The sequence below is a fragment of the Ctenopharyngodon idella genome, chromosome 17 (genome assembly GCF_019924925.1).
Source record: "Ctenopharyngodon idella isolate HZGC_01 chromosome 17, HZGC01, whole genome shotgun sequence".
In the NCBI taxonomy this organism is placed as follows: Eukaryota; Metazoa; Chordata; class Actinopteri; order Cypriniformes; family Xenocyprididae; genus Ctenopharyngodon; species Ctenopharyngodon idella.
In genome coordinates, this window is record NC_067236.1 from 15,038,095 (window position 1) to 15,065,204 (window position 27,110).

Sequence of the window (27,110 nt, forward strand, 5' to 3'; positions counted from 1 at the left end):
ACGTGTGTAAAAGCATAATTCAGACCACCCTACAGTGTTTGAAGATGGTTGGGTGGCACGATAGAGGGTTAGAAGAGCCAAGTTAAACATGGGAAAGGCCTTGACTGTCCATGCCACAAGAAGAACATTGTGAAAAGCCACCAGCTTTACCTCTTGTTGTTCTGAGACCTACAATAATCTTTTCATGCGACCTCGGTGGCAGAAGTTTACTGTGGCCTTCTAAAAGCGTTAAATGTGGATGTGTGGTAGACCAGTTTGTGGTGCAGCTTCAGGGCCTGTTGGTTAGAATAGGGTGGGGGTTTTGATGCTGACTGTCATCTCTATGCAACAAATTGACACTGTATTTGTGAAATAAACCAGCACATTCACAAATTTGTCATAGCAAACAAACCCAAAGCATAATGATTTGGGTGTAGAGGGTTTTTTTATTTCACATTCCCAGGCCTCAAATTACTTTCAGAGTTTTATTTTTGACACTGTTATGTGAGAAGAGCATGAAATGTTAACACAACTTGTTTAATTCCTATGCTTTTCAGGAGATAGTCCACAGAATTTTGGCCGAACAACAGTGGTTAATGTCCCTGCACAGTGAGTTTCTCTATTATAATGGATGTACACCTGAAAAGCATTATATTTATGAACTTGTTGGCATGATCTTAATAAATGTCTTCTTCTTGCTTTAGGAACACATTTCTGTGGTTGCACAGTATCTTTGCTCTGCTGTATTTTATGATCACTGTATTGTGCATGGCCCATCACTCCTCACAGCTGGAATACAGAGAGGACGAGAAGGTCGGTGAACAGCTGTATTGTGTGCATATGTGTTTTTACATCTCATTTCTGTTCCATAAGTGCCACTGCATTTTACAGTGCTTTCAAGGTGAGCGAGTGAATCTCAAAAAATCAAAAAAGGTTCATGTCTTATTCCCTCTTAAATTTAAAGAGAAATGTTGGCGCCGATAGCCTAGTGGGTAGTGCGCTGACACATGGCGCAAATGCGTTCACAGGTGACCCTTCAGTTCAATTCCTGTCTAGAGGTCCTTTGCCGATCCTGCCCCCTCTCTCTGCCCAATGCTTTCCTGTCTGCTCTCTACTGTCTTATCTGAATAAAGACACAAAAAAATGTAAAGAGAAATGTTATTATTAATAAATGATTATTAAATTGTGCTTAGATTTTCTCTTCAAATTCTATATTACACTGATCAGGCATAATATTATGACCACTGACAGGTGAAGTGAATAACACTGATTATCTCTTCATCACGGCACCTGTTAGTGGGTGGGATATATTAGGCAGCAAGTGAACATTTTGTCCTCAAAGTTGATGTGTTAGAAGCAGGAAAAATGGGCAAGCGTAAGGATTTGAGCGAGTTTGACAAGGGCCAAATTGTGATGGCTAGACGACTGGGTCAGAGCATCTCCAAAACTGCAGCTCTTGTGGGGTGTTCCTGGTCTGCAGTGGTCAGTATCTATCAAAAGTGGTCCAAGAAAGGAACAGTGGTGAACTGACGACAGGATCATGGGCAGCCAAGGTTCATTGACGCACGTTGGGGAGCGAAGGCTGGGCTGTGTGGTCCGATCCAACAGACGAGCTACTGTAGCTCAGATTGCTCAAGAAGTTAATGCTGGTTCTGATAGAAAGGTGTCAGAATACACAGTGCATCGCAGTTTGTTTCGTATGGGGCTGCATTGCCGCAGACCAGTCGGGGTGCCCAAGCTGACCCCTGTCCACTGCCGAAAGCGTCAACAGTGGGCATGTGAGCATCAGAACTGGACCACGGAGCAATGGAAGAAGGTGGCCTGGTCTGATGAATCACATTTTCTTTTACATCACGTGGATGGCCTGGGTGTGTGTGCGTCGCTTACCTGGGGAACACATGGAACCAGGATGCACTATGGGAAGAAGACAAGCCGGCGGAGGCAGTTTGATGCTTTGGGCAATGTTCTGCTGGGAAACCTTGGGTCCTGCCATCCATGTGGATGTTATTTTGACACGTACCACCTACCTAAGCATTGTTGCAGACCATGTACACCCTTTCATGGAAACGGTATTCCTTATTCCTTTCAGCAGATTAATGCGCCCTGCCACAAAGGAAAAATGATTCAGGAATGGTTTGAGGAGCACAACAACGAGTTGACCTCCAAATTCCCCAGATCTCAATCCAGTCGAGCATCTGTGGGATGTGCTGAACAAACAAGTCAGTCCATGGAGGACCCACCTTGCAACTCACAGGACTTAAAGGATCTGCTGCTAACATCTTGGTGCCAGATACCACAGCACACCTTCAGGGGTCTAGTGGAGTCCATGCCTCAACGGGTCAGGGCTGTTTTGGCAGAAAAAGCGGGACCAACACAATATTAGGAAGGTGGTCATAATGTTATGCCTGATCAGTGTATATCTAACTGGAAGCCTATTTTTGCATACATGAGGATTTTTGGCATTGTGACATTATTTTTATGACAAGTAAGCATCCCCCCCACCTCTATACTTATTTCAGCAATGCCTTCAGATGTTTAACTTTTGTTAGTTTGCATTTCTCATTATTCGCAGTGATTTTCATTAGATTCTCTATAACAGGGATAGGCAACGTCGGTCCTGCAAGGCCGCTGTCCTGCAGAGTTGAGTTTCAGCCCTAATCAAACACACCTGAACAAGCTAATCAATGTCTTCAGGATTAGTAAGGCTACAGGCAGGTGAATTTTTTTTCAGGGTTTTTCAGCTAAACTCTGCAGGACAGTGGCACTTCAGGGCCGACGTTGCCTATCCCTGCTCTATAAGGTAATACATTAATGAAAATCGTCCTGTCTGAACACTATTTTATGGGGCCCTGCACATGACATGTGGACAAAAAAAAAAAAAAAAAAAAAAAAAAAAATATATATATATATATATATATATATATTGTGGTCACCAATTAAGAATTTGTTCTCTTGTTTTAGTTTAGTAAATCAAGGGAACTAATTATTATATCATGAGTGTGATTTACTTAAGATGAGGGAACGAATTAGTAAAGCATGCTTACTAATACATGCTTTACTAATACAGTAAAGCATGTTTTAGTAAGTTGTGGGAACTAATTGTAAACTCGTGGCCACGATATACATTTATTTGTTCCCATTTTATTTTATTTTATTTTATTAATTTTTAATTCAAATTAAATGTACTACAACATATGATATAAAAATGCTTCACAATTTAAAGGTAGGAAGAGCAATTTCGGAGAGGCTAGCAATAGTAAGCTAATTTGAAAGCATACGATCCCTCTCTCCCTTTAGAGAGTCTCAAAAGCCACGCCTCCTCCAAAACACATGAACGTGCACAGCCAGAGCAGAGTCTGTAAAGCGTCCCGAGAGACAGTGTTAAATTACCTCATGTCTCAAAGCACATAACTTTGCAATAATGAACGTAAACAACTTACAGAGCTCTGACTTGTACCACCTGACTGCTGCAGATTCATTTCAGTGTTGGTAGCGTTGACATAGAAACGCATAAATCCGAGTCTGAGGATGTGAACAGCTTCGGGTAGAACGTCACAGGTTGCCATCTCGTAATTACAGTTACGAAGGCGTGAACGCAGCATAAGCTCCTTGTTAAACATTCTAAACATTTTCAAACATTCATTAACAGGCATAATTGATCACGTTTCTACCAAAAAAAAAACACTGTTCTTTTGCCGTCTTGGAAAAAACAGTATTTTCACATTTCTATCTCTAACTCACATTTTTGATTTATTGTTATTGCAGGTGGCCAGAACTCTAATGATAACGTCAATTCCCAGAGAAATCTCTGATCCCGGCCTGATCACCAAACACCTGCAGTGAGTGATGCACAAATCTGTTATCCACAGAACTGCTACTATTGCTTAATCTCTATACTTCAGCATATTGGAGATTAAATGTCAACTCAACTGAGGACATTCATTTTTCACTCTTCTATCTCCAAACAGTGAAGCCTACCCCAGCTGCACTGTCACAGACATCCGGTTCTGCTTTGACGTACAAAAACTAATGAAGCTGGACTCAGAAAGGTCATTTGCATTCGCACATCTCCTGAATGTCAAAGAACTGAGTCTAGCAAATATTGCATAATAAACCATATTAAAGGCCCGTTCACACCAAGGATAACTATAATGATAATGATAAAGATATAGTTCTAAAAATCTTTCTAAATATAAAAGAATAGCAGAGTTCACGCCACAATAACGGCACAGAGAAACGATATTGCTTCAGTCACTTTCAGAACGATTTTTTCCAGCTGATGAAGGATAAAAACAATGACAACCAATCAGAATCCACCAGACTTTAAAGAGCATTTAAAGCAGCAGACACGCACTTAGAATAAACAGAACGATATCATGCGGTGGTGTGGACGTTATAGTTATCGTTATAGTTATCATCCTTGGTGTAAACGGACCTTAAAACTATATCCTGTACAGGCGAAAAGCAATGAAAGGAAGGCTGTACTTCACAACCAAAGCTCAGAAGGAAGGCAGGATCATGATAAAGATGCACCCCTGTGCACAGATCTTCTGCTGTGATATATGTGGCTTTGAACAGGTACATGTCCCTCACACACTCATTATTGTTGTCAGAATAGATATGTTTGTAAATATACAGACTATATACATATAGAATAGCCATGTGGCTGGTACTGCACCTCCTCACATTGGCCACTGGAGACCACCATACACCAACTGACAGTTATGAACTGCTCTGTGAGGAGATCTGATCCTCATCTTCTCATGTCCTCTCATCAGGTGGATGCAGAGCAGTACTATAGTGAGCTGGAGGAGAAACTGACAGATGAGTTTAATGCAGAGAAGAACCGTATCACTATGAAGAGGCTGGGCATTGCCTTTGTTACCTTCAGAGATGAGAGAATGACTGCAGTGTAAGTGTTGGGGGTAAATGGCTGATTATTGAGAATCAGCATCATCTGTCAAGAGATCCTGTAATGAATACCTAGATTTAAGAACTGTAAAAGAATCACACTTTTAAGTGTTAAAGGGGTGGTTGATCATGTTTTCACTTTTTTAACTTTAGTTAGTGTGTAATGTTGCTGTTTGAGCATAAACAGCGTCTGCAAAGTTACGACACTCAAAGTTCAATGCAATGGGAGATATTTTCTTTTAAAGAATTCTTTGCTTAAGGACTACAACAAATGGCTGGTAGAGACTACAATGATCTTCTTCCTGGGTTAATGACATCACTAACCCTAAAATTTACATAAACCCTGCCCCCGAGAACACACAACAAAGAGGGTGAGGCCATGTTGGGCTGCTTTAGAGAAGAGTAAGAGTTGTTGTAGTAGAGTGTTGTTACCATGTCATCATTTTACGCCCGGGCTGCTTCACACACGAGGGTCAATTCAACGCTGCACAAAAGATTAACATGACGGCACATGCTAGTCGATGAGTTGAATCAACTCCACAGCAACTACATAAATTTATCCACTAACCGTTCAGAAACGTCCAGTGTCATTCTAAAAGTTGTAACTTCTTCCTGAGTCTCTAAATCAGTGTCTGACTCCGGTTTGAACAATGTAAGGCTGAACACTGATACTGACAATCTTCATTTTGGCTGCGTGAGATTCTGCAACTTTGTTGTTGTTGAGGAACCAAAGCGTGAGCTGTTAAAGCTCCGCCCTCTTCTGGAAAGTGGCAGCAGCTCATTTGCATTTAAAGGGACACACACAAAAACAGCGTGTTTTTGCTGACACCCAAATAGGGGCAAATTTAACAAACCATAATAAATGATCTGTGGGGTATTTTGATTTGAAACTTCACAGGCACGTTCTGGGGACACCAGAGACTTATATTACATCTTGTAAAAGGGGCATTATATATCCCCTTTAAATAAGAAATAATTGACCACGGGTCAAAAAAAAACACTTGTACATCAAACCAAACTTTTGCAACTTATAACAGATTTTATTTAGTATACTACAATAAACAGCTTTATATATATTATATACAACACTAAGTTCTGGTCCTGGCTTCTGATTGATCAAAACAGTATGTTAAAAACCACTATATTGTAATTTTGTACTCTACTGAGTAGACTACATTCATACAACCCAAATTCTGGAAGTGTTGGGACATTTTTTAAATTTGAATAAAATGAAAACTAAAAGACTTTCAGCCAATGAGCTAATATTTTATTCACAATAGAACATAGATAACATAACAAATGTTCAAACCGAGAAATTTTACAATTTTATGCACAAAATGAGCTCATTTCAAATTTGATGCCTGCTACAGGTCACAAAATAGTTGGGACGGGGGCATGTTTACCATGGTGTAGCATAGCCTCTTCTTTTCAAAACAGTTTGAAGACATCTGGGCATCGAGGTAATGAGTTTCTGGAGTTTTGGTGTTGAAATTTGGTCCTATTCTTGCCCGATATAGGTTTCCATCTGATGAAGAGTTTGTGGTGTCTTTGACGTATTTTTCTCTATAGGTGAAAGATCTGGACTGCAGGCAGGCCAATTCAGCACCCGGACTCTTCTACGACGAAGCCATGCTGTTGTAATAGCTGCAGTATGTGGTTTTGCATTGTCCTGCTGAAATACACAATAATTCATAGTGCCTTCCAAAACATGCAAGCTGCCCATACCGTATGCACTTATGCACCCCCATACCATCAGAGATGCTGGCTTTTGAACTGAACGCTGATAACACGCTGGAAGGTCTCCCTCCTCTTTAGCCCGGAGGACACGGCGTCCATGATTTCCCACAAGAATGTCAAATTTGGACTCGTCTGACCATAGAACACTTTTCCACTTTGAAACAGTCCATTTTAAATGAGCCTTGGCCCACAGGACACGACGCCGGTTCTGGACCATGTTCACATATGGCTTTCTTTTTGCATGATAGAGCTTTAGTTGGCATCTGCAGATGGCACGGTGGATTGTGTTTACTGACAGTGATTTCTGGAAGTATTCCTGGGCCCATTTAGTAATGTCATTGACACAATCATGCCGATGAGTGATGCAGTGTCGTCTGAGGGCCCGATGACCACGGGCATCCGATAAAGGTCTTCGGCCTTGTCCCTTACGCACAGAGATTTCTCCAGTTTCTCTGAATCTTTTGATGATGTTTTGCACTGTAGATGATGAGATTTGCAAAGCCTTTGCAATTTGACGTTGAGGAACATTGTTTTTAAAGTATTCCACAATCTTTTTACACACTCTTTCACAGATTGGAGAGCCTCTGCCCATCTTTACTTCTGAGAGACTCTGCCTCTCTAAGACATCCCTTTTTATAGCTAATCATGTTACAGACCTGATATCAATTAACTTAATTGGTTGCTAGATGTTCTCCCAGCTGAATCTTTTCAAAATTTCTTGCTTTTTCAGACATTTGTTGCCCCTGTGCCAACTTTTTAGAGACCTGTAGCAGGCATCAAATTTGAAATAAGTTCATTTAGTGGATAAAAGTGTAAAATTTCTCAGTTTAAACATTTGTTATGTTATCTATGTTCTATTGTGAATAAAATATTGGCTCATGTGATTTGAAAGTCTTTTAGTTTTTATTTTATTCAAATTTAAAAAACGTCCCAACATTTGCAGAATTCGGGTTGTAATATATGTTCTCTTATACCTTACTGCTTAAATATATAAGCCTCTGTGCTTATGTTTCTGCAGTATTGTGAAAGACTACAGCCGAGCTCGCTGCCGACACAGACCCCAGCAGTCCAGCATCACCACAGTGGTGCGCTCACATCAGTGGGGCATTTCTTATGCCCCTGCCCCTAATGACATCATCTGGTAAGTCGACACGATAGCCACATCTATATCTTGAAATAGGAAAAAATATAGGAATAACCGCAATGAGGTTATTGCTTTTATGAAATGATCCAGATTTACAATGTTTTATGTGAAGTTTTATTTAACGTTTTTTTGAGTATACAGTTATGCTAACTGTGATCTCCAAAGTTGGAGTCATATATATTTTTCATGACATGCTTTGTTCCAGGCCATTACACTTGGATTTGAGAGATGAAATTGGATTAATTAAGTCTCAATCTGAGTGTGTGCCTAGACAGCCACTGTGAAAGCCATTATATCTCTTACATAATATGTGTTGAGAATCATATATTGAGTGAGTGTTAGTGTGTGTGGGTGTGTGTGTGGGGGGACAGTGTCAGTCCGTCTTTCTGCTTGACTGGACGTGTTGTGTGTGTGTGTGTGTGTGTGTGTGTGTTTGTCTGAATTGAAGACTTTTTTTTTTTTATGGATATAAGCTCTAATGTTCTAGCATGTTTGCTTCTTATTAAAACAATTTATTGAAGTGTGAGTGTTTTCCAGTTCAGTGTAGTCCATTTTTATGCCTTTAATGTGCACTGCTTTTACTTAAAGGGGTATTTCACCTAAAATATATGAAAATTCTTTCATCATTTACTCATCCTCATGTTGTTCCAAACCTGCACTGTAAAAAAAAAAAAAAAAAAAAAAAACTCAACTCATTATATTTTGTTCCTATTTTGTTCACTTCCCAAAAGAGAAAACTTTTATTTTATGTTTTTTTTTATTTTGTCAATTTAAAAACATTGGATAAATAAGCTGGATAAACACAGTAAATTAAGTTCAGTTTACTAAAATCAAAAAAGAATGTGTGAGATTTTTCTTTTGCGGAACAGAAATAATAAATTTTAATGTCCATTCAATGAAAGTAAATGAGGTTCAGTGTTGTTTTGAACCCTTTTGACTTTAAAAAAATTATTTTTTGTGTTCTGCAGGGGAAATAAAGTCATGAAGGTTTGGAACGACACAAACCTTCATAATGTCATAAATTTCATTTTTTTTTTTTTTTGTGAACAACCCTTTTAACCCTTTAAATCCTACTGTATTATATTTTATACACAAATTTATAAGGTCTCTAAATTATCAAAATGATCAAAACCTGTTGTACACAATCTATTGCATACCTTCTGTTGTCTGATTGATGATAGTTTATACTTTTTTAGCAAGTAAAAGACCTTTTAGTATCATTCTGAAAATGGTACTTGGTGTAGTTTCTTTTTGCTTTGAAATATTTACTGATTTTTGTAAAGTAAACGTAAGAATAACTTTTGTATTGTGAGTAATATTTCAACATAAACACTTACTGGGCTGCAGAAGTGACTTACTTGATCAAATATGATACTCAAACACATGCAAACTTGTTTTTTTTTTTTTTTTTTTTTTTTAGATTTTGTCTAAAGGTTCAATAAACTGTTTTATTTGTTTAAAAATATATATTTTTTGGATCATTATTTTATATATCAGGCTGTCGCTGTTGAAAAAAAAAAAACAGCAAGCTTTAACTGGTCTAAGCTTGTTTTAGAGGGGATTGGGGCACTTTTGCTAGTTCTAAAAGGGTTTGGGGCACTTTTGAGCTGGAAGACCACTAGCTAAACCAGCTGAATACCAGCTTGGTCAGTCTGGGAGACCAGCTAACCAACTAAGGCTGGGTTTTCCAGCACAAACCTTCCCATTTATGTAACAGCAGCACTTATTGTTGGAGAGAACTCACTCTCTGTCCTGTAACTGTTGTTAAGACCTTGTCGTGTTGATTGGTGCCTGTGTTCATCCAGGGAGAATCTGTCAGTGTGCGGTTCTCGTTGGTGGCTCCGCTGTGTCCTGCTCAACATTATGCTCTTCCTCTTGCTCTTCTTTCTCACAACCCCTGCTATCATCGTAAACACTATGGACAAGTTCAACGTCACTCGGCCAGTTGAAAGCTTAAGGGTCAGTGACCATCAAAGAAGTTTTATAACTGTACGGCTGTATTACGCCACATTAGAATGTAAAATAAAACTGAAAGTGCTTTTTTGTGTTGTTTTCGGGAAGTTGAATGTTTTGAATTTGATCTTTTACTGTCTTCTACTGTCTAGAACCCAGTAATTACCCAGTTCTTCCCCACCCTGCTCCTCTGGGCCTTTTCCATTCTCCTGCCCTTCATTGTGTACTATTCATCTTTCTTTGAGTACCACTGGACCAGGTATGATGCCGTTTCCACCGTCTGACTTTAAACTCTTCCAGTCTGTGTATAAATATGAGAAAGCTACAGCAGGGAGGCCTTTTTACTCCAGTATACATTAAAATGGCTGATTTGTACTGATTTAATTTGTAAATATAATTAAAATTAAATCATTGTCTTATTAACACAATTATTCAATTAATTAAATACTTATTACTACAGTTAGTTACTAATCCTTGTCGGATGTTAAAACAACTTGAATTTGTTACCATAATGCATTTGGATGATACACTACCATTCAGATTTTTAATTGTTTTTTTTAAAAAGAAATCTTTTATACTCACCAAGGCTGCACAAAATACAATAAAACAGAACTATTGTAAAATAGTGCTACAATTTAAAATAACTGTGATCTATTTTAATTTTAAAAGCTGAATTTCTTGCAGCCATTACTTGACTTATTTTCAACATTATATGTCTTTATGCTCTATTTAATCAATTTGATAAATGTAATGCATTTTTGCTTAATAAAAATATTCATTTAGACTATTTAAAAAAAAACTTTTGCATAGTATAGTGTATATTTAAAAAAATATTTTAAATATTAAAATTTAATATTGATACTAATTTTTAACATTTAAATGTCCATAATATACAAAAAAATTCTACCACAATAAATAAAAACCTTTAGCCCTCTGGTGCTGCTCACATGGCGAACAAAAAAAAAATTATTACAAGGAATTAAACGTACTATATTTTAGTTCGATAATGTTTTTCTATTTAATATTTTGTATTTTTAGGGGATTTTATGGTATTAGATTATATTTATGGAATAGTTATGATCCATTTATTACCTGTTAATCACTTTTTGAGCATAGACCTTAAAATTTCCATCTTAAACTGTCGTAATTCTAAAATGCTTTGGAGGGTTAAGTTTGGTCTCTTTTTAAAGAAGACACTTGGCAGATTACTGCTGAAGTGAAAATAGTAAAAAAAAAAAAAAAGAAGTGAAAGTTTAAAAAAATAGAAGTTTAAGTTTATGATGAAAATGCAAAAAAAAATAATATTTTTAAGTTTTATATGAAAAATATATTTTACTCTAAAAATGTGAGAAGATCAAAGCCATTAATCTAAACAAGTTGTGTTCCAAATTTGAAGTTGATATCTCAAAAAAAAAAGCATTCAGTAAGAATTTGTTTGGGCGCAGTACCAAACGTTTCCACAAGATGAAATTTGCTTCCTGTTCATTTCCAATGCAGTCATTTAACCTTTTCAAATCATGTCCATGTTTTTTTGTGTTCACATATGAAGTGCCAAAACCTTTACCAAGTTTCATACCATTCTGATGAAGTAAAAAATAAAAATAAAATTCCGTCAAAAATGACCGAACAGCACCAGAGGGTTAAAGGGTTAGTTCACCCAAAAATGGAAATTCTGTCATTTATTACTCACCCTCATGACGTTCCACACCTGTAAGACCTTCATTCATCTTCAGAACACAAATTAAGATATTTTCTTTATGCAACAATATCTAGTGATGGGCGATTTCAAAACACTGCTTCATGAAGCTTCGAAGCTTTACGAATCTTTTGTTTCAAATCAGTGGTTTGGAGCGTGTATCAAACTACCAAAGTATACAAAAAGTATTCTCGTCGCTTCATAACATTAATGTTGAACCGCTGTAGTCACATGAACTGTTTTAAATATGTCTTTAGTAGCTTTCTATGCATCTGAAAGTGTTAATTTATTTTGCTGGCAATGGAGGCCTTACTGAGCCATCGGATTTTTTCAAAAATATCTTGATTTGTGCTCCGAAGATGAACAAAAGTCTTACGGGTGTGGAACGACATAAGGGTGAGTAATTAATGACAGAATTTTCATTTTTGGATGAACTAACCCTTTAAGTAAATTAATATATTATTTTTTACATTTAAGTAGTGAGAATGGGATTTTCCTTTAATGGTAATGAGAAATGGAGGGAAGGTGTTGCTTGATTCACACCTATAAATATTATACACGCGTGAATAATACATTTATGAAGCAATTTAGGCTGAAATTCTTCCCCCTCCTGATACTGTCCCAACGTTCCTCACATTATATTAAAGGGATAGTTCAACCAAAAATGAAAATTCTGTCATCATTTACTCACACTCATGCAATTCCACACCTGGATGACTTTCTTTCTTCTGCAGAAGATATTTTGAAGAATGTTGGTTTCTCAAAATATCTTCCTTTACGTTCCACAGTAGAATGCAAGTTATAGAGGTTTGGAACTGCATGGTTTACAGGTACAACTACAGGTTTGGTGAACTATCCCATTAATCAACACATATACACCACAATCATACACATACTGAATACATTCATACAGACATATGATGGTTACAAAAATATGGTGTTGTCCCAATAACCAGGATAAGTTTGTGCTGTTGGTAGTTGTATTTGCTACGCAGCTTAAATCTATTGCATAAACATGTTCATATCAGCACACAAACATATTGCATAACTGCAGAACAACCCCCAACCCAGTCTCAGTCTCCCACCCACCCATGCACAACACGTTTACATGGTGTCCCTCTCTCTTGCACTCTCTGCTTGCCTCTCCAGGCTTGTTGTCATAGTGATCACAACAAGGGAATAATCATATGCAGACTGGCGGCGTCTTTCACAGAGTCACATTATAGTTCATGTGGATCAAACACTCTGTATTGTGCAACTGCGGTACCTGCAGAAAACTGTTGTGTACTTGTATTTACAGTGGAAACACTTTAATGATTAATATACACTCGACATAAAAGTCAACATGAAATCAGAATTGAGTATGTAGATAATACATTTAAATTTTTACCCTGAAATACGTCACATTAGGGAAGAATTGGGCTGCCAACATGGTTTTATGTAGACTTTACCCACAAAACATGTCAAGTAGACGAACTGGTGTGAAAATAGAAAAGATTGGATTAGTAAAAGCATGTAATAATATGGTAATCTGTTTATTTATTATTATTTAAAGGATTAGTTCACTTCTGAATTAAAATTTCCTGATAATTTACTCACCCCCATGTCATCCAAGATGTTTATGTCTTTCTTTCTTCAGTCGAAAAGAAATTAAGGTTTTTGAGGAAAACATTACAGGATTTTTCTCCATATAGTGGACTTCAGTGGGGTACAACGGTAGTTCAGTGCAGCTTCAAAGGGCTCTTCACGATCCCAGACGAGGAATAAGGGTCTTACCTAGTGAAACGATCGTTCATTTTCTAAAAAAAAAAAAAATGTATACACTTTTTACCCACAAATGCTCGCCTTGCACTAGCTCTGCGATGTGCTACGCATTACATAATCACGTTAGAAGGGTCACGCGTGACATAGGCGGAAGTACCGAGCAAGTGTTTACAAAGCGAACGTGCAAAGACTAAGTCAAACGGCCTTTACAAAAAAAAGTAAAACGATGTCGGACGATTTTGAAGTTGGAGGAGAAAATGAGATGGAGTACTTCCGCCTACGTCACACGTGACATTTCCAACGTGATTACGTAATGCATGGCACATTGCAGAGCAGTGCAAAACAAACATTTGTGGTTAAAAAGTATATACATTTTTATTTTTTTTAGAAAATTACCGAACGTTTCGCTAGTTAAGACCCTTATTCCTTGTCTGGGATCGTGTAAAGCCCTTGGAAGCTGCACTGAAACTGCAATTTGGACCTACAACCCTCTGTACCCCACTGAAGTCCACTATAAGGAGAAAAATCCTGGAATGTTTTCCTCAAAAACCTTAATTTAATTTCGGCTGAAGAAAAAAAGACACGAACATCTTGGATGGCATGGGGGTGAGTAAATTATCAGGAAATTTTCATTCAGAATTGAACTAATCCTTTAAAGTCGACATGAAACAGAAGTCTTTTCTTCGCTGTTGTGACGTATATCCGTGTGAAGCGGCTTCTCAAACAAGAAAAAATGTAGGGCGGGACTTGATTTTTTCCATGGATGGTTGCGGTTTGCTATTGGTCGATCTCATGTGAGTGACAGGTTGCCCCGCCCTCACGTCAGTAAACACGTCATCAGAGAAGAGAAGAGATGATGCTGAATATGGCAATATTCCATAAAAAATATAAGAATTGTCCATTTTGATTTCACAGTGACTTTAATATCTTTATTGTAATTGTTTGGTTCAGTTGTAATCATTTGAATCTTCTTGTAATGTGTTTCTCTCAGGTCTGGTGAGAATCAGGTCACTATGCACAAATGCTTTTTACTGCTTGTCTTCATGGTAATCATTCTACCATCACTTGGTCTATCCAGGTAAACATCCTATAAACATTCTACAATAATTATATATATAATAACACGTAACTAAAAGCTTTTCAAGATTTTCATATAAAAATACCTTTTTGGTCTGTCATTTTGTCTCAAAATAAGCATTTCCTTTATATACAGTGCTTTATATGTATGTGGGTCAATGACAATGATAAATAAGTATGTCCTACTTATGCCAACTTTTCTTCTTAGAATCCCCAGACAGTTACACCACCTAAACATGTTTGATTTTGAGCCCCACAAAATACCAAAATGGTTTTAAACTCAGAAATGTTAAATGTTTATAAAAGAAGAATATTTTTTTATTAACCTCATTTTTAAATTGTTTAATTTATAGCAAGCACATGTTTTAACTCACAACATAAAACAATAGATATAGGCTATCTCTCTGGACACTTTGTGGTTGCCAAACATTAGTGGATCATATTCATAGTTAATGTGATAAACTACACACATTACTCTACTAGGACACCTTAAGGGTAAACTGACGTCATACATCCACTAAAAATCACCTTTAGACCAGTTGGTCTAAAGCAAAAGGCTGAGACTTTGACACTCATATAGTTTAAAGTGTCCAAATAATGTTCAGTATTAAATATTATATATTCTCTTGTCTGCTCTCCAGTTTGGATTTGTTCTTCAGGTGGCTTTTTGACATTCACTTCCTGGATGAAACAGATGTAAAGTTTCAGTAAGTTCTTACTGTTCCCTAAATCTACAGCTGTTGGTTAATTTATTTAGAACATGCATAATTTGTTGAGACCCAATTTGTTTTGTCCCCTCAGGTGTGTGTTTTTGCCTGATAACGGAGCTTTTTTTGTGAACTACGTGATCACGTCCAGTCTGATCGGAACAGCCATGGAGCTTCTGCGTATTCCTGCTCTACTGGTGTACTCTCTTCGCCTTTGCTTCGCCAAATCTAAAGCTGAGCGCATCCATGTTAAAAGAGTGAGTCAATCTGTATAGTGAGTTGGAAATGCTCAACAAAGCTGCATTTATTTAGTGCAAAAATACAGTAAAAACAATTATTGTCACGTGCTGGCTTGACTTGATAATCCAGACAAAGATGTTTGACGCAGATGAACAATGATATAACATTTAAAGGCAGGAACACACCAAGCCGACGGTCGGCCGCCGGGCAGTTTTTGTTCGTCGCCCGACTAAGTTTTCTCAGTGTGTTCTGCGCCGTCGGCTGAAGTTGGTCCTCGTCGGCTTTTTTTTTGGCCGATTCGACATGTTGAATCGGTGTCGGTCCGGCGGGCCATCTGATCATTCTGATTGGCTGTTCAGCTACTGCCACCTGCTGGTACGGAAAGGCATTTCATCTTACGCAGGCGCAGAACGGACGTGCTACTTGGCAGTCGACTGTCGAACGTTGGTTTGGTGTGTCAGGCCAACTTTGGACCCAGACGCTGCCAACGTGAGCCAACCCCACAGTCTGCTTTCATCGCCACTAGCCACGGCTTGGTGTGTTTCTGCCTTAATAAACACCAGGAACCATACAAAAATACATTCCAGCACGAATCATTAACACAAGACAAAGAATAGACGAAGACTGAGGGTTTAAATACACAAGATGATGAGTAACAGGTGAGACACTAATCAATGAAACAATGAATAACTATGGCAACTAAGGAAACATGAACTAAATACACAGGAACTGAACACAGGCAAAACAAAACAAAAGAACATCAAACTAAAAGTCCAGGAACACAATCGTGACATTAATATAATGAAAAACTATTACAATTGTAAAATAAAAAAATAAAAAATATAATTTATTCCTGTGATGGCAAAGCTGAATTTTCAGCAGCCATTACTTCTGTGTTTAGTGTTACATGATCCTTCAGAAATCATGCTAATATGCTGATTATCAATTTAATAGGCTTATTATCAATGTTGAAAACTGTTGTGGAAATCGTGATGCATTTTTTCAGGATTCTTTAATGAATAGAAAATTCAAAAGAACAGCATTTATGTGAAATATATTTTTTGTATCAATATAAAAGTCTTGACTGTCACTTTTTATTAGTTAGGGTTAGGGTTAGGGTTATGCATCCTTGTTGAATAAAAGTATTTTTCTTTTTTAAAAAATGTGAATGATCGTGTGTTTCATATACATAAACATACATTTATATAATTAAACTTATAGTAATATAAGTAATTGTCTAGAGTTCCTAATGGAAAATTTCTCCTATAAAAAAAGAATGTCTCTCTTTGATCATTTATTCACATTCATGTCGTTCCAAACACATTCACTGTTATTTTTACTGTGCACTAAAGGAGAATCTAAAGAATCTTTACACAACTCTTTTCCATACAACGGCTGTTCTTAGTGACTGTTAATCACCAAAACGTATACATTAAATGGCATTAAATACACTAACAACTTATTTCTCCATTCTCACCCTCAGAGTCAGGCCTACGAGTTTCAGTTCGGTCTTGAGTATGCCTGGACCATGTGCATATTTTCAGTCAGTATGACCTACAGCATCACCTGCCCTATCATTGTACCTTTTGGTGAGTCTGCATAATTTTAGGGTTGTATTTTTCAACAAACAGACTTTTCTTTTAGTACTTCTTGTTCCCCTCCCTAATTCCACTTTCCTCCCAATTTGCACTCGAATCCATTTGTCTATCATCTCCACTGCACCATTTGTGTCATATTTTTCTCTTCCTCTCATTTTCTCTGTTCCTTTTTACCCACGGCTCTCTTTTTTCTTTCTGTCACTCTTCATTTCTACCTCTGTGCATGTTCTAATACCTCGTTCCCGTCCTCAGTCAGTGTGTGGGCGTCTGAGCCGTATCTCCAACAGCATCTCAGTATCGCGGTGTGACATGGCCGCTAGGTGCGAACCCGCTGTAGTCTTCCAGACGCTCCGACCCGTCTAGCCGAGATCCAGACGCCCACTCCACGCCTGTTCTGCCACCAATACACACTATGACTGTTTATTTACTATAGGCTGACATCCATCATCATGATTTTTCACTTAGTTCTGAATTCATTTGGCAACTTGCACTCACATGTGGTCTATATAAACAGGTAAATATACAAATAATTTGTGCAGTAGCATAAAAGGACATAAAAACTTCATACAAGATGACTTTACCTACAAAGCATTGCTGCTGAATCATCAAAAAAAAGCCCTTTTAAAAATTACACTGTAATTTAGAAAGATCAAAGATTATTTGATAACTCCAGCTCTGTTCATTTTGCAGGGTTGCTTTACCTTGTGCTGAAGCACATGGTAGATCGGTATAATATCTACTACGCCTATATACCTACAAAGCTCAGCCAGCGGATCCATTCGGCCGCCATCAGTCAAGTGGTGGTGGCACCCATTCTCTGCATGTTCTGGTTGCTGTTCTTCTCTGTGCTCAGACTGGGTAGGTTCACACAGAAACATCATGCCCAATTGTGCCCCTAAAATTTCTGGAAGTGGATTTTGAATCCAACTTTATGAAAACGTTACTTCCAAATGTTCTAAACTATTTTGTTATTTCTGAATGTTCCACTTAGGGGGATCAGATACAGATCTAATCCCAAATACTCAGACCAAGAACCGGACTGTATATTTTAATAAACTGAAATGGAGAAAATATGGAATTTATGCTGAGCCACTTTGACGGTAGCTAATTAGAGCCATGACGATCCTTGCAAATTCTTTGTAATGGATAAGATACTTTGCTGACCTTTGCATGAGGTAAATTCAGTTTTTTGGAAGTTGCAGTCAAGACTGTGGTCTTGTCTAAAGATATAATAAATTACATTTCTAGAACCAGACCCAAACCAAAAGACTAGTAATAAGACCCAGACCCAGACCAAGGCCATGTTTATGTGGTTTTGAGAGATCTTAAGACCAAGACCACAAAATCATGTCTCCAACTCTGTTCCACATTTAAGCATTACCTCATGTTTTATCTCTTGTGCAGGTCCAGTGCAGCCCATCTCTCTGTTTACCTTCATAACTCTCCTGTGCTGTATTGTCTTCTCCTGCTTTGGCTTTTGTCTGAAAAAACTACGACCTGACAGATCAACAAGCTATCAGGTCAGCCATATAAACCTTGATCTTGATGTTTTGCATCAACATGGTGCATATGCTTGTAAATTTGTAATGTTCATAAGTTAATGAGTGAACGTCAAGGTTATAATTCAGCCAAAAAAAAAGGTTTTTGTTTTTTTTTACTTTTGATTTTAAGGTGAAATATGACCCTGGCATTTTTTACAACATGGGTGGAAATAAACGAGGTCTTGGGGCAAAACTGCCAACAAAATTAATAAAAATTCAAGATATGGAGGCAAAAAAATGCCCCCGTATGAGCTCTTGTTTTTTGATATTTATATCATATGATATAGTTGTCACAGTCGGGTTGAAAATAAAGATGAGTAAAGGATCTAAATATAGCGTTTTTATGTTTAACAATGAACTCAGGAACTGAAGAATCAACCAAACATAACTCAACGAGGACTGACAAAGAACTGGAGACACAGAGCTTAACTAGACAGAACAAACCAATCAACGAAATGAATAACAGGTTAATTAGGCTAACTGAAGAAACTAGTTCAACATACACAAGCATGGAACAGAACCAGAACAGAGCCAAACCAAAACATAACTGTTGTGTGTCTCTGAGCAGCATATAGTAGTGTTTCCTTATTGAATGAATCTCCATTTTTAAACTAATCGATTGACTGAATGATTCAATGGCTAATTCATAAAGATGCCACATGCTTCATTCCTAAATGACCATTCAATACATTTAGAAAAAATTGCTCTTTTGCTCCTGAAAAACAAATTTAATGGGGCAGATATCACCCAGGGTCAAGAAAGTATAGGCCTACCTTTAATACCATCCATGTTACATCTATGATTGCTCGCTCATGTGTGAATTGCACGATCCCAAATGTACATACACTATGAATGAAAGTATTGGGACACACCTCTTGATTATTGAATTGCAGTCTGCATTTACACGGTGCATTCCAAACGGGATATATCGCCCTCCAAAGGGCACTTCGGAGTGAAAACAATGATGGCCGCCATATTGAAGGGTCGTTCCAAACCAAAGTGCTCAAAACTGGCCGCTTCAAAGGCCCCTTTGGATTGAAGGATTTTGAAGGGTAAAACTGATGGACACTTCGAGCCCCCATGATCCTTTGCACAGGGAAGTTGTTTGACATCACAGAATGGGTACAGGAGGCTCGGAGTTCGATTTGACCTATAAATGTATGTATAGTATTTTTCTATACTACTGTAATATTTATACGAATCAGATTTGGTACATTATTATGGTCAAAATGACATTGTACTTCAACAAAAATACTTTATAGCTCCCTTTATCAGTCCAGTCAAATGTTTCAAATACATAGACACAGTATACATTATATTTAATGTAAAAGATTGGCAGTAGCTTATAATGTTACTACAATAAATGAATGTGTATGTGCAGTGGGCAGCCATTTTGTTGTGGTTTTACCATTAGGCCACAACTGCTCCATTCCCCATAAAGACATAGTTGGATGAGTTTGGTGTGGAAGAACTTGACTGGCTCCCACAGAGCCCTGACCTCAACCCCATCGAACACTTTTGGGATAAACTGGAACGGAAATTGTGAGCCATGGCTTTCTCGTCAGTGCCTGACATCACAAATGCTCTACTGGATGAATGGGCAAAAATTTCCACAGAAGCACTCCAAAATCTTGTGGAAAGCCTTATTAGAAGAGTTGTTATAGTTGCAAAGAGGGGATCAACTCCATATTAATGTCTATGTATTTAGAATGATGTTCTTACAGTCCCTGTTGGTGTAATGGCCAGGTGTCCCAATACTTTGTCTATATAGTGTATATTGACAGTTAAATAGTAAAGTGTATGATTGTGACCTTTACAACACCTTGTCAACACAAGATGGGCTTTGAGAATAAGCTCTTAAAGATGTTTTTAGGAGAATAATGTCTTCAGGCAGTAAAAAGTGATTGATATTCTGCTTTGTTTCAGATGTCCGATCAGACGACAGAAGGAGGCTTCAGTGATGCAGAGAGAAGCACTGTTTCTACCACAACCACAGCTAATGTACCTGCTTATCCCGTCACAGCTCATTTAATTCATCACACTCTCATTTCAAGTCCCTCTTATGAAATTAATTTCTCTCTCTCCTCTCATCTCCTCTAAGGCTTCCACTCACAGTGTCAAAGGCACTTCACTTGTAGCATGTTGCATAAACAACAAAAAAAAAAAATGACACTCTTGCTTTCCACCTACTCACCTCTCATTCTTTCCCTTCTCAGCTTTTTATAGCCTCTGTCCTGCTGGAGCCAGAGCTGGGACTGACTCCCATGCCCTCTCCAGCCCACCAGAGCTACGGCACCATGGGGAACAGCCAGAGTTCAGTGCGTGATGCTGAAGGAGTGGAGGAGAAGGATCTGGAGGAAACTTTGGAGACTGAACTCAAGGATGAGCCAGATCCCAGTTGCCCGAGCCCTCTCATGGACAGTCCTGTGGGTTTCCAGTGACCAACTTGCCCATCATCCCCTCTCCCTAACTAACGCTCAAGCCCCATGCCTCATCTTAGCTAGTGGCTGATAAAGAGGCACTATGCTGCAAATTTTTTCCTCTAGAACCTCCATTTACAAGTAAAAGACAACAAATTGCATCCATCCAAGCAAACCACTTTAAAAGCTTGTTGGGAATTCACTGACATGGCGGTTTTAGTTCTGAGGACTTTGATGAGCTTTCAAAGAAATATCTGAAGTGGATAAAAGCAAAGATCTGTCAAAGAAAGAGACCAGTCCACTTCTCTTGCTTGGACTATGCTTTCTACTATCTTCTATATTTTTCTTTTCTCTCTAATGATGTTAATGGGTATCTGACGGTTTGGTTGACTGAAGCTTGGAACATTGTATTTTGACAGATTTTTTGATGTACTTTTTTATGCATAGTCACATCATACAGCTCCAAAGAGTTGAGGCAAAGCTCAAGACATGCAAATCTGATTTGCTTAATACTCCCTTTGCTGTTGTCGCAGTTTGTGCTTATTATTGTTATTTTTATTCAGTACTTGTATTTTAGCAATGGTATGTAATTGTGCAACATTATGCTGAGAGGCTGTTTTCATGTGTTTACTATTAGTAGATTATTATTACTGTTATTAACACCCTCAACCTTTTTTGCAGTCAATCGCTCCCAGTTATTGTTTGTTTTTCAGTGACAATAGCAGTTGTGTTGTACATACACAGTAGTGCAGTCAATTGGCACTACAGTAGATTTCAAAGTCAATGAGGCACTCATTACATAATTTATTTTTTTCCTCTGAAGTTCAATCAGTCATTTGGTCTATGGAGGAGATGTGAGAGGACATTCGAAAGTGAAGCTTTTCACTGACTAATATACAGTCTAAATCCACTTAATAAATTGAAAAAATTTGCAAAAACAATCAGTTTGTAGGAAAAAAGGTAACAAACAAAAAAAAGAAGAGCTGTTAAAGGAATTATTGAAAAGACTTAGGCCCTGTTTACACTAGTGCATTTTCATTTTAAAACGCATATGTTTTGCTATGGTTATGCCTGTCGTTTGCACTACGCCAGCTTTTTCGAAAGTTGAAAACGTAGACTTTCCAAAGTCAAAAACGTACACTTTCGAAAACGCTGCAGACCCCATTTTAGTTTGTAAATGCCGGTATTGAGTTTTAGTAAAACGTTTTTTGAAAATGATGGCGACTGTCCACGTTCGCTCTGCATATCCTTGATGACTGTGTAAACAATAACATGGAGACTGAACTGCAATCTTTTCTAGCTTTGTTATTATTTTTAGCTGTCTTTGTGCAGTTAAACTCTGAATTTTTTTAATACTGCAGCTACCTACATGCGCAAGATGCAACTCTTTACACTTGTACGCGCATGCCCAGTGTGCATGAACGGTCATGTGACATGCGTTTTACGTTCATGTAGTATAGACGGAGATCGTTTCTGAAACGCTGTGGAAACGCCAGTCTAGACGAGAATCGTTTTCATTTTGAAACTGCATTTTAAAACGAAAACGCACTAGTGTAAACAGGGCCTTAAGCTCTCTCGGCAGCATAATTTTAACTCCCAATTTCTACAATGCACTTATAATGAAAGTCTATAGAGCATTACAGAGGGTTTAGGCTCTGTGAAGCTTAAAAATCGCTGATATTAGAGCTCCAGACAAAATAAAATTATGAAAGAGCCACTGGGTCCTAAAATAAAACATTGTCTTTTTGTCTTTTTTGACTGACAACTTATGGAATCGCTAGATAAAGGTGATTGTTCAGTCATTGAGTTCATAGCTTCATACTTACCCTTTTAATATTGTCACTAATGCAGTGAGGAAGACATTATACAGACTATAATCATTTGTTATAAACTGATATTTTATAGTTTTATTTAGTACAAGTTTGTTTCAGTTGTTGTCACTATGTTTGTGCCATAAAAACACTCCAATTAAGCATACTTAAAAATGACTCGCGGTTCAGTGAGGGAGTCTGTTGTGAATTTGGTAGCGGCCTTGAACAATTTCCTGACTGAGTCTGACTCGAACAGCGAAATTGCAAGCTAGTTCGTGGCTTTCTCATGATTATTTTATCCAAAATAACCGGTTCACAAGAGTCGATCAGACGCCGCGCGTTCTGACATTGGCGCGCGTTCCATCGAAGCCGCATTTAAGCAGGAAAAAAGCATCAACGACTTGATTTTAAATTATCGTTGCGCATTTTATTCACAGTCTGGAGCTTTGTATATTAGTACAAAATTGTGTTATTTGAGCTGTAAGTTCGTTTACGTGGTCAATACATTTGAATATTTGTAAATTTGCTCAAAAAAGGTAAGCTATTTTGTCACAATAATTTCATGATAACATATATTTACATTTTGTGGCTATACATTCGAAACCGTGTGTATTTAAACATTTATTCTGGTGCAATGCTTATACCACAGTCTTTTATTGTAAGTGCATTGCTGTAAACAAATCTTTGGTTGTTTTTAAAAACTGACGGATAAGTTAAAGTTATAATTATCGATGGAGCTTAACTTGTATTAAAATCAGAACATTCCTTTAACGATCATCAAATATTTTCAGGGTAAAATCATTTAAAGGAAGTGTTAATACACAAACTGAAAATGGTATATTGGATAATCCTGCTACATAAATTCTAGAGTCTCCAACTGCATGTTGTTCTGCTCTGTCACATGCTCAAACCAGCATGCAGCTCTCTTTAGATCCGTCAAGTGTTGCTCTGGCTTCTGTAACACTTTAATTTTCTTAGTAAATTTTGTATTCTTGGTCTTTGCTGCTAGTGGTTCTAGGACTGGAAGGGAAGGGGTGGGTGGAGGGTTTTCTTGCCAAGCTAAATGTAAATGAGTTGTGATTTGTACCGTGCTCTCTTGCTGTGCCTTGAAGAAACAGATCTTAAGAAAATAGAAAAAACAATGTTATGTCTGACAATCCAGCATGACCTGCAATATGCTGCATGGACTACAGAGCAAGATAAGACAAAGAAGCTAAATTCTAAAGCGCGTTCCACCAATGAATCAATCGTGAGAGATTCCTAACATGTTTAAAACTGACTCAGCCATGAAACATACTCTTTGCAAGTATGCAAATGATTCTTGCTAAGTACGTTGATTTAGATTTCTGAAATGTGTCAGACCACTACTGATAACAACGCTAAAATCCATTGCATTATTAGCATTCGAAATACCTCTATAATGGACAAATATTGTAAAACATTTTTTTGTTGCAAAAAATGTTGCCTTCATGCCCATTACTTTGGAGCAGCAGTTTGAAGAGAATCGTGTTGAGCAAGTTAAATTTAGTAAACGGTTTACATGTTCAATGCTAGCACGCTAAGCATATTCAATAGAGCAAATGCGCTGACCACATATTTACGTCTGCGTACTTGTGTAAAAGTGTGTTTCTGGCCATACTGTTTAACAGCAACTCAAAACAATTGCTTCCCAGTCACATCTAATTCATACCAATTTTCATTGGTATCGTCAATCACAGTATCTATAAAAACAGGTAATATGCAAACACTCTTACATCAATGTCTTCAATACCTAGGTACCTGACAAACTGCTCTTGTGAGATACTTTTTGATTATTTTTTTTTTTCTTCTGTTTGTATTCACAAGCTGTTGACGTGTACTACTGTGTTTTCGTTCTTCAGTGTTGGGGGCCGTTTACACGACACCATTTTCAACTAAAAATGACATTTACACGACAACACCGTTTTGGGAGCTTGAAAACGCTGAAAATGATACCGTTATCGTCCTCGTGTAAACTACAAAAACGTGAATTTGTGAAAATGGTGACATCATGCGCATGTGTATTATGTGTTCAGTCTATAGGCGTGTAGTGTTTTTTTACAAAGTGACATCGCCAACTACTGGCCTGGCAGCATAATACAGCGTTTTAGTAGTTTTCGCGGATCCGTGTGAAGGGGTCATTTTGACAATGTTGTCACCTGTACGCAAAAAACACAAAGGAAAAACGTTTCAGTTTTTAGTACATTGTTGTCGTGTAAACGTACCCTCAGTTTACGGAATGTGGCTTGAGGTGCCATTGTCATGTGACGGGGCGCTTATGACAAAGTAAATTGCTGCACCATGTTACATTGAAGCAGCACAGCTCTTAAGAGTATAAAACTAAATTTGCCAAAAATAATGCTGTCAAGTTGTGTCTTTATTTAATTTTTATACATGTATAAAATATATTCCTAACCCTAAAGGCCCTGATATACTTCAGGCAAAAATCAAAGAACGAACTGGTGTGACGGCATTTCGAGCAAAAACAGGCCAAAACAAAGTTTTTTGGGAAGTTTGAAACAGCTTGCTGAAGCGAACTTTCTGGAATAGTTTCCTTCCGGCTGGTAAACACCTTTGTGTGCTTTGTGGCTTAGCCTTCTTTGATGTGGAAATCTTCAATTACTTCTTCTATTAAGTACGTCGAAATGAAACGCAAGTGAAAACATGAACATGCTGATTTATAGTAGAAATTGAAGTTGCAAGTCTAATTGAAAGCGACACTGGCATTGTTTTTCATGTTTAATATTGTGAAGCTGCTTGCTTTAAAGCAATCTATTGTATAAAGTGCTATATAAATAAATGTGGCGTGACTTCATTGGAGTGCCGAATTGCAGAGCTGGTGCAAACATATCCACATCGTTATGATCAGTTGCTTACTAAACTGCTGTTTTCTCACCGCTGTCAATTCTGTTGTGTTTGTTACTGAGAGGAAAGCCTGCAGCACATATTTATATACAGTGTTGGGGGTAACGCATTACAAGTAACGCAAGTTATGTAATCAGACTAGTAACTAGTAAAGTAACATTACTTTTAAATTTACAACAAAATATCTGAGTTACTTTTTTAAATAAGTAACACAAGTTACTTTGTTTTCCCATTTATTGACTGAGAGCTCTCTTGTCCCCATGTTGAGAGGAGTCGTAAGTGCAGAGGTGTTGTGTGCGCTGTGTAAACATGATGGGTATTGTAGTTCTAGACTAAATGTGAACATTTACTCATCTCACTTACACAAAAACAGATTCAGTAGGGATGCACGATATATCGGCCGATATATGTTCATTTTTAATGTTATCGTTATCAGCCAGATAAGAAAATTTGGCCGATATATTAAAGATGATAAATAATGGATTATTTCCTTCAGCTGAGACACTTCAGATGCACACTGTCCACCATGATGATTGCTTGAAATATGATTGAAATCACTTCAAAAAGGAAAATACAGTTAAGTGCAACATGTGCAGCGCAAGTCATATAAGCTACAAAAAATTATAATGAGAACACTATAATTGTGTGCTTGGGACATGGCTTTTAATGATGAAACACAAATATTATACAGCGGGTAAAATCAGTATTAAATACATTCGCATTTTTTTAATTATACAAATCAGTGATGTAAAAGTTATATTAAAAAAAATGTGTTTTAGATTTATCGGCCAATATATTGGTTATCGGCTTTAAAATATAAAGAATTATCGGTTATCGGTATCAGCCAAAATTTTCATATCGGTGCATCCCTAAGACTCAGTATTCCTCAAAATGAATAAAAGCAGTGAAAGGCAAACTCAGACTATTACGCATACTGCAGTAATTAATTAAATATGTTAAATTACAAAAATATACTTTATGTATTTAATCTCACTTTATTAACCAGTGTCTTTGCTGCTGACCTTCAGTGATCCAATTCAACCATACCAATAGGCAAAAATCACTTTCATTTTTGGTTTTATGGCTGCTCCCTCTACAGTACAGATGTGGATTTGCATTTTCTTTAGCTTGAGGCTTTTTCATTTCACTTTTGCTGCGAAAGGGCCTTTAGTTTTACCAAAAATAGAACTTTTTTTGTTATTAAAAACAGCATGCAAGCCCAGCTCAGGTGACAAAAAGTTACACAAAAGTAACGCATTACTTTCCATAAAAAGTAACTATGTAACGCAATTAGTTACTTTTTTTAGGGAGTAACACAATATTGTAACTAGTGTTAATTTCGTTGACGAATAATTTGTCATAATTTTCATCAACGACATTTTTTCACGTACGAAAACGAGACGATGACTAAATAAAAATGCGTTTTGATTGACTAAAACTATGACTAAAATCTACTCTACGAATAAAAACGAGATGAAAATGATAGACGGACGATTTGGGAAGATATCCATTCAGGAGTGCTGTCCTGTATGGAAGATGCGCACATTTGAAGTGTAATGTGCTGATCTAACCGCGGGAAAAAGCGGCGCTATTGCGCGCTCTACAGGCTCGCGCAGCAGCTCTTCAGACTGCTTCGCAATTAATGAATA

The 27,110-nt window shown here is 37.5% G+C and overlaps 1 protein-coding gene across 3 annotated transcripts in view; it reads left to right on the forward strand.

The window, feature by feature from the left end:
• Positions 1-24,955, forward strand: part of tmem63c (transmembrane protein 63C) — a 53,547-nt gene extending 28,592 nt beyond the window's left edge. For all 3 annotated transcript variants that reach the window (XM_051869423.1, XM_051869425.1, XM_051869424.1), the window contains exons 7-23: positions 537-588; positions 684-792; positions 3,745-3,818; positions 3,948-4,028; positions 4,437-4,557; positions 4,758-4,891; positions 7,646-7,768; positions 9,577-9,730; positions 9,877-9,983; positions 14,176-14,262; positions 14,903-14,968; positions 15,063-15,225; positions 16,692-16,797; positions 17,497-17,664; positions 18,211-18,326; positions 20,274-20,348; positions 20,564-24,955. In XM_051869423.1, coding sequence (XP_051725383.1) covers positions 537-588; positions 684-792; positions 3,745-3,818; positions 3,948-4,028; positions 4,437-4,557; positions 4,758-4,891; positions 7,646-7,768; positions 9,577-9,730; positions 9,877-9,983; positions 14,176-14,262; positions 14,903-14,968; positions 15,063-15,225; positions 16,692-16,797; positions 17,497-17,664; positions 18,211-18,326; positions 20,274-20,348; positions 20,564-20,788 — 1,961 coding nt within the window. In that variant the 3' untranslated portion in view covers positions 20,789-24,955. The remainder of the gene's footprint in view (positions 1-536; positions 589-683; positions 793-3,744; positions 3,819-3,947; positions 4,029-4,436; positions 4,558-4,757; positions 4,892-7,645; positions 7,769-9,576; positions 9,731-9,876; positions 9,984-14,175; positions 14,263-14,902; positions 14,969-15,062; positions 15,226-16,691; positions 16,798-17,496; positions 17,665-18,210; positions 18,327-20,273; positions 20,349-20,563) is intronic.
• Positions 24,956-27,110: the final 2,155 nt, after the last annotated feature.